This window comes from Micromys minutus (genome assembly GCF_963924665.1).
Source record: "Micromys minutus genome assembly, chromosome: X".
NCBI lineage: Eukaryota > Metazoa > Chordata > Mammalia > Rodentia > Muridae > Micromys > Micromys minutus.
The window spans coordinates 114,948,795-114,957,099 of record NC_137970.1 but is presented as its reverse complement, the minus strand read 5'-3'; the positions used below and the strand labels follow the sequence as shown (position 1 = coordinate 114,957,099).

The 8,305-nt window shown below is 41.2% G+C and overlaps 1 protein-coding gene across 1 annotated transcript in view; it reads right to left on the bottom strand.

Annotated features, from left to right (window-relative positions):
• Positions 1–4,445: 4,445 nt before the first annotated feature.
• The window catches only part of F9 (coagulation factor IX), a gene marked incomplete at its 3' end in the record, with an annotated part of 30,134 nt that continues 26,274 nt past the window's right edge, over positions 4,446–8,305 (bottom strand). Inside the window, exons 7-8 of the mRNA XM_080909635.1 lie at positions 5,330–5,444; positions 4,446–4,993 (exon numbers count right to left, since the gene is read on the bottom strand). Of these exons, the coding sequence (XP_080765761.1) occupies positions 4,446–4,993; positions 5,330–5,444 (663 nt within the window). The remainder of the gene's footprint in view (positions 4,994–5,329; positions 5,445–8,305) is intronic.

The window sequence follows — 8,305 nt, the reverse complement described above, 5'->3', positions numbered from 1 at the left end:
AAAATCTTAATGATCTCAGCAAACAAATTATGTCAAAGGGACAGATCTGCCATCACTCTAAAAGTTTCGGATTGACTGTAAATTCACACGACTTTATAGATTGGGAAATTTAAGCTTCACATTGCACTGAACCACCTTTAATTTTTCAAAATTACGTTTATGTGGGAACATTTGTGTTCATGCTGTGGTGTGTGTATGGAGGTCAAAATTGTGAGGGTTGGTTGTCTCCCTCCATCAGGTTGGTTCTGGGAATGGAGTTCAGGTGGTCAGGCTGGGTAGCAGTTGTCTTTATCCAAGGAGCTATATTGCTGCTACTGAAGCAACTTTTGAATACAGGTCTTTGGAAGCAGGGATGTCCCTGATTTTGTCACTTACCTCTGACTTTAAAGGGTCGCTTTGAACTTCAGTGAGCAGATTAAGCCACGAGATTTAAAGAGCGTTACCTTAGTCTGTGGGGGTTTGGAGGAAGTACCTTGACTCTATTTCAGTTACTGTCGTTTTGTAAATTTTAGAATGAATGGGTCGGCTCTTCTTACCTTTATTAGAAGTTGTGATTAACTAAAACCTCCAAAGGACAACAGTCTGATTGAAACTGTGGGAGGAAAGGGGGAGACAGATCTATGGATGTGAAATGGTTGGAAAGAATGTGTTCCCAGGGTTCCCACAGTCTTCCCCCTCCTCTCCTGCTACAAATCCTTCAACAGCCTCTACGGTTTACAGAGCACTTTAGATGTTTGTGACTATAACTGAGATTTCTACATGGCATAAACCTCACAGTGAAAAAAATAAAAAGAAGCACTCTAATTTCTGATTGCTTTCCCCAGACAGGCCTGTCAGCAGCTGTAAGGTTTCCCTGGCCGGAAGAGTTGGGCTGCATGGTTAGACTCCCAGTTCCCGTGGGCCTTTGAAGACCTCCTTAAGCCCCCCAACAGCTTCTGCAGTAGCCTGCATTCTCCTGCTGCTGCACATGTCTTCCTCAGCATGGTTGCCAAGAAGCAAATATTATGCTGCTGCAGTGGGTGTGTCCCAGATGACACTGAGCAGCAACTTCTACGAGTCAAATGTCACATCTGGAAGGCCTGGTGCTCACAGTTGGGATAAAGGGCAGACGCTAGTACTAAGGGTTTATTATCCTTTATGTGTTTACTGAGTACCTGCTATGAGCCCCACACTCCTGTTACAGTTTATTTGACTGCCACTCTGCCTTCCAGGCTACCTGCAGCTCTTGATTTTATCCTGTGTTTTCCACTCAAAGGATTATTCATCAGAATGCCAGGCAGCATTCACTCCCAGATATTTTGAATAGATTTCCATCAATGCAGATAGCCCTGGCTGCTGTAAAAAAATGGACAGTAGCAGGAATGTACTCTAGTTAAAGTGCTGTGCTCACAGTGTACAGCTGGAGATCTGAACTTCCTTCTGAGCTCTCCCATTGTGTTGCCTGGGCAGGGTTTCTCTCGACCTCCAAATCCTCATGTATAGAAGGATACTGGATTAGATGGTGTTTAATGGGCCTTGCATCTTTGATGCTCTTAGGCTGAAATTATGCAGAATTTATAAGGAAGCTGTTTGTAAATGGTTGTATTCAGGAGAGTACCCTTTCTTTTCCCCTTGGCAGAGAAAATTGGACCATATTTGGTCCCTGACAGCATAAAGCAACTACTATTTCAAAGAACTAAAAGCAATCAGATTTAAGTATCCAGGTAAAATGCATGCATGGTGTTAATCAACTTTTTTTTTTAACTCAGCATGAGCTCTATTTTAATCTGTCACTTCCAATATTATCCCAGCGTATTTCAGCCCATTTAGGCTAAGTAGCTACAACAAATTTGGAATATACCAATAGCTCTTATAAATTGACTGCAAGTGCCCTAGGCAGAGTCCAGTGAGGACTTGTCTTTGTGACTGCTGGCCCATAGGTGTGGTTAAAGGCCTCCATGTTTAATAGTGGCAGCATGGATTCAGTCATTTTTGAACTCATGGGAGAAAGGGTAATTATGGCTCAGAGGTTGAGAAGCCTAGAAGCTTTTCCCTGTGCCACAGGGAAGGCTAATGGTTTGAGGGATGAGGGCAGTTTCACCATTGCTGCTTTTGTAAGGGGTGGTCTCCATGACAACATGATCAGTGACTCTCTAACTGAGCACTGGGGTCATAGAACTTTAGTTATTCAGATTTGAATATGCTTCACATGTGAACTAGGAATCTCCTTAAATATTGAATTGTCACGTATAATGGCTCATCTCTCTTCATCTTATTGCTCTAGTTTGTTTATGAGGTTTAAATTTCAGGAACATTTTTTAATGTAAGTATGGCCTCCTCTTAGGATGCTCAATACAAGTCTAATTTCTAATTTCTATTCTAAAACAAGCATGAACTCCAATTATTATAACATAAAAAATAGGTGTGTGTGTGTGTGTGTGTGTGTGTGTGTCTGTGTGTGTGTGTCTGCTTGTCTGTATGTGCACCACATGTGCAGTGCCCATGGAAGCCAGATGGGAGCATCAAATCTTCTGGAGGTGGAGTTACAAATGGTTGTAAGCCTCTTGATGTGGAGCTGGTAATTGGATCTGGGTCATTTACAAGAAGCAAGCGCTCCAGCAAATGCTTTTAACTGCTGAGCCATAATTCTGGCCCTGGCTAACATTTATTGAGCAATTACTATGTCACAGTCTAGTAGGCACTAATGATAATTTATACATTTTTGTAATTTTCCAAATACAAACATACTTATTTCAAAGTGATATCAGCAGATTTTGGTGGCACCACACATGGGACATTTCTGAATATTTGTTGAATGAAGATCGAAAAACGGTGTATTCTTATCAGCTCAAAGGCCTTAAAATAGTGTCTCCTCAAAATCTATCATTGAACAGATGGAGGTATTAACTCCTCTAAGGGGCTGTGAGTTATCCAAAGCCATAAGCACAGTTAGAGCTGTGTTGATTTGGAGCACTTCTCCCTGCATGAAGTTTTGGAATATCAGAGCATAAATTCAGTTTCATATCCCATCAGACACATTCTTTTCAGGGATTTGTTGATTGTGTTCTTTGGGATCCCCTCTAAATAATTTAACAAGAAACAATTGGAGCAATCTGGAAAGATGTTTATTGAAACTCTTTGCAAGACAGAAAAGGCAGTAAGTAGTATAACATTAGTAGAGTTAGCAGTAATGACGTAGGATTTTGTGTGGTGGGGGCAGGTACACGGGGTTCAAACTATTTATGCATCATTAAGGGTGGGGTGACTGGGTCAAAACCAAACAAGTTCATACAAAAATCCGGATACGTATTCAAATGCCAGCTCATCAAATCACAGAGGAAAAATGGGTTGGATGGTCAGCACCCCTCTAGAAAACTCAATATAACAGTGTTAATTATGATAACACAGTTCACTGGTGAGCAGAAAACCAGAAATGGGCAATTCAGCTGGCCCTTTCCAATGACTCTCGCATCCTTGAGCCTGCAGTGAGAGGCATGACACTTAGGTTGGTTGGTACTGGAGAAGACTGAACATCTATTGTCGATTGTCGAACTGTTCCTAGGAAGCTCAGCAGGTTCTAGGTTAAAAACTGGCTGAAACAGTTTTAAGAGTAATTTTGTTTGTTTTCTCAACTCTTTTCTAGTAACTTCATGTCAATAGCGGGAAATCTACTAAGCTAAGGGTATTTACAGAAGATAAAGAAGTTACTACAAGTAAGGTTCGGTGGTGTTTTAAAGAGACCTTCTTCGTATATATTTACCAATATGACTAAATTAATCATTTCTTTCTCTCTTCTTCCTTACTTCTTTTCTCCCTCTCCCTTCCTCTCTTTCTCTTTCTTTTTTCTTCAAGACAGGGTTTGTCTGTGTAGCACTGGCTGTCCTGGAACTCACACCTCTTCCTCCTTCAATGGCAATGAAGAAAGGGAGGGTGAGAATGATAGAGGGGACAGGGATTTGTGGATTGGGAGTTGAAAAAGATACAGGATTCAAAAAAAATCAGGAGTGGAAGTCATACTTTTGATGAGTTTTAATGTATCAGCTGCTCCCGTGTTCTGGTCTTAAATGGGCCAAAGATTCTGGACAGAAAACCAATAAATTTGAGAGAGGTGAGGAAGATCTAAAACATGAGTTACTGCTAAGGAGGAAGAATTGAGTACATCTCTACATAGAGAACCATCATGCCTTATGGGCAACACGGAACGCTTCACTTTCTAATTTTAACAAGGGCCGGGCGTACAGAAATGGTAAATCTCTTACTGAACTATTTCTCTAGTGGTTATATTTGCTAACCTGCTTAATCTAGTACCATATATATCCTAGATGGGCTTGTTCCCTGCACAGAGAAAAAAATCACTATTTATAGAACTTCTATATTTAAATTTAACCAAAGGTAGAAAGACTAGTTTGCAAAGGGCATTGTAAATTTTCAATCCCAGTGAATTGCCTTTGGGAACAGGTTTTTCATTAAGTTAGCTTTGTTTTTTCCTTAATCCAGTTGACATACCTGGAAACCTTAGTATATATTCCATACTTGCCTTTCATTGCACATTCCTCACCCCAGCTAATAATGCCAGTTAAGAAACTTGTCCCTTCTACTTCAGTAACATGGGGTCCCCCACTATCTCCTTCACACGAGTCTTTGCCTCCTTCACGGTAACCTGCACAGAACATGTTGCTATAGATGGTGAATGTTGTGGACCTAAGGCATGTAGCTCGGTCAACCAGTGGAACTCTAAGGTACTGAAGAATGGAAGCCTGTCTCCCTTTGTTGAAGACTTTCCCCCAGCCACTCACATAGCCAGAACCAAACTTGAGGAAGATATTTGTATATTCCTTATTGGCAACACAGATTGGTGTTACATAGCTGTTTAGTATTAAAGGTTTATCCAGTTCCAGCAAGGCAATGTCATGACTATACTTATTAATAGTTGCATTGTACTGGTGATGAGGGATGGCTCGAATCACATTTCGCCTTTGCTCTGTGTCTTCCTTCTCATCAATGTTATATTCACCTGTTGAAAACAAATCTTACAGTTTATAGTCTTTCACATAATGCATTTCCCAAGGTCCCCAGTTGACTTTACTGATCATTAGCAACCAAATCTCAATGAACTAATATAGTGGTGGGGAAGTTGATACATCAATCAATAATTTTACTATGCTGAGGGTGCTGAGAGTTCACCGAAAGAAATATGGGGCTTGGAAGGTGGAATAAGTTAGGATTTGGAATTGTGGCCCCTTTCCCATTTGTCCAGTTTGCCCAGTAACAATCCTGTTAAACATTTATACAATAGGCTATGTCCACCACGTATTAATGTTGCCAATGACTATCCATTTTGTTTACTTACCAGCAACAACCTCAATTTTATCACCAGGCTTAAGACAGTGGGCAGCAGTTACAATCCATTTTTCATTAATGATGGCACCTCCACAGAACGCTGCAATTTCACCATTTAAAAGGACCTGTGGAAATAAAGTTAAGATGATCTCGACATACAATATTTGATCCAGAGAAAATGGCTCTAGATGCCATTTGCAGGGGTGGGGAAAAGTTGACTTCTGGGTGCTGGGCAGAAATGGATGATTTCCAGACAGTGTCAGCTCTGCAGGTGAACTAGTGTTCCTGGAACACAAACTGAACTGTTGTTTCTGTAATGATCTTGACGTGAATACAGAATGAGAGGTGGTCTGGTGGGGATAATGTTCCAGGTGAGGTGAATCTGAGGAGTGGGTTTGTTTTATTTTTGGTGTGTGATGTGGGGCCTTTGAGTTCCTTTCCCATATTATCTAGTGAGTTTGCTGACACAGGTTACTGAGGGAGATACAGTGGATATGGGAGAAAATAGTGAATAACAGGGTGAATAATTACTGTGGTGTCTCTGTCCCCATGTGATGGAGACAATCTTTGCTACTTGCCACTTGAAAGAGAAAAATGGCATTTTTATTCAGGAGCTGTTTCAAGCCCTACCCAAATTAGAATATTATGAAATGAGACCTAAGGACCCCACAGGAGCTGTGTTTATTAGTCACCTGTGTGCCGATCACCAGCAGGACCCTCACTTTCCCTCCATCTCCCCTAACCATAGCCAAGTTCCTCTGGCTGGAAGTGTGAGCTATCCTTGCTCTAAAAAGGCTGCTCTGTTGTACTTGATTTTTATACAATGTGGATAAGAGTGTTTGGTGTGTGGCATTAAACACGGACATTACAGATAAGAGGATAATTTATTCTTTCTTGTCTATATTTCCATCATAGTCAAAGAGGATAATCAACGTTTTTACTAAATCAACTTACGAGCATTTCAGTTTTGATACAAACATAGATCTTGATCCACATTTTCAGAGATAAAGCTGAGAAATGTGGACACTAGAGGGCACACTCAGCATTCAGTAAACTGCAGTAGCCCTCAAGCCTCTGAGCTGATGCCCTTTGTCTAAGTTGTAAGTAGCCTGTTCCCAAACAAGACAAAGGGGGCTGTTGGTTCATATGAGTATGGGGCAGAGATGGTTCCTTTAAGGTTGCTTTGGGCCTGAATCCAACTTACTGAACAGCTACAGTGTCCTGGACACTGACACACTACTTTTGTAAATAGAATCCTCAGGGACTCACCCAACTGTTACAGGCCTCTTGCCTTCTTTCCCACACTTAGCCTCTGTCACTCTTTTTAGCTATTGTTTTATATTTCAAAAATGTCAAAAATACAGAAAAACACAATTATAAAACTAACACCAGAATTTCTCCAACCTAGATTATTTGGTGCTAATAATTGTACTATTTATACACATTTGGTACTCAAAAGAAAACGTTACTCTATCCGTTTCCTGATGAGCAAACTAAAGTTAAACGAGACAAACTGACTCATTCTACTGAGGTGACACAGAGGGTTAAAGTGCTTAAGTTAAAGTACTACTATGCCTGATGGTAGTAAGTCTAATCCCTGGGACTCACACAGGAAAACGAAAGAACTGATTCCTGAAAGGTGGCCTCTAAGCTCCACATGTGTTCTACGGCATATGAATGCCCCCCATACACACACACACACACACACACACACACACACACACACACAGAGAGAGAGAGAGAGAGAGAGAGAGAGAGAGAGAGAGAGAGAGAGAGAAACAGAGACAGAGAAACAGAGACAGAGAGACATAGAGAGACAGACAGAGACAGACAGAGACAGACAGAGACAGAGACAGAGACTGCCTGGCTCCAGCATTTATGCTCCTGAGCATTAAGAATCTCTTAGAGGTGGCCTGAGAATTAATTGTGGTAGAATAGTCTGAGTTTTTTTATAAAAAATAAATTTTGGGACTCAGAGACTTGATGAAGGTCTTTATTTTGTAGGTAGGGTTAGAAAAAAAATGGAACTCCAGAATATTTTTACAGTTCTCACCATTATGTTTGAGAAGTCTTACATGGCTAGTGAATCCAAATTCTCATGGCCGGGTAATCTTTATGTTTTAAAAATGTTCACCCTGAAGGTAAACATACTTTATAGACTCAATGGGAAATAATATATGAGACTCTTGTTCTAAAGTTAGGATATAAGTGGTGTTGAAGATACTGGAAGAGAAAACATTCCACTTTCTTCTAGGGCAGCTTTCAAGTCCCATCATTTTAAACTCATTTAGTGTTATACTCTTCCTGGCATGGGGATGTTTGCTGGCTGACTGCAAGCCTTCACATGTGCCCAGGGGCTGTAGTCTGCAGCTTAGCACACATAGTCTTGATATTCCACTGCTAACTCCAGACACAGCTCCCCATACACTTTGCACCATCCCTGGCAGGGGAGGCTACATCACTCTTTCCTTGGTGGAATACTACAGCAACCAAGGTAGAAAGGTGTTTCCAAAACAAATGCACTTCCATGGGAGCATGTATGGGACCTGGAATCCCCTCACTATCTGCATGCGCAAAAGGAGCAATATTCTTGGTTCGGAGATGCCATGTGATTATTCGAGTTCCAAAAAATGATACGGAGTACGTATACTTGATCTCAATCTTTCCTCTGCCTGTGCCAACCCTGGAGGAAGGGAGAACAGCAATGGCATTTGGGTTGGAATGATGAGAGGAAGTTTTCCTGGGTGTCATGAATTGGGGGATGGCAGTGGTCACTGGGCAAGTGTGGGGAGAGGTAGGTGGTACAAGGTACCGTAGGTAGGGGAGTGGGAGGTGGTAAAAGACATGGCTATAATAATCTAAGTTTCCATGTCCTCAGTATATGTTCTATTGTCTCATTAGATTTCTATTAGAGAATACACATAGAAAACACTTCATCTCTGATATGCTGTTCTTCTTCTCAGTATATAGCACTGTTCAAGTGTAC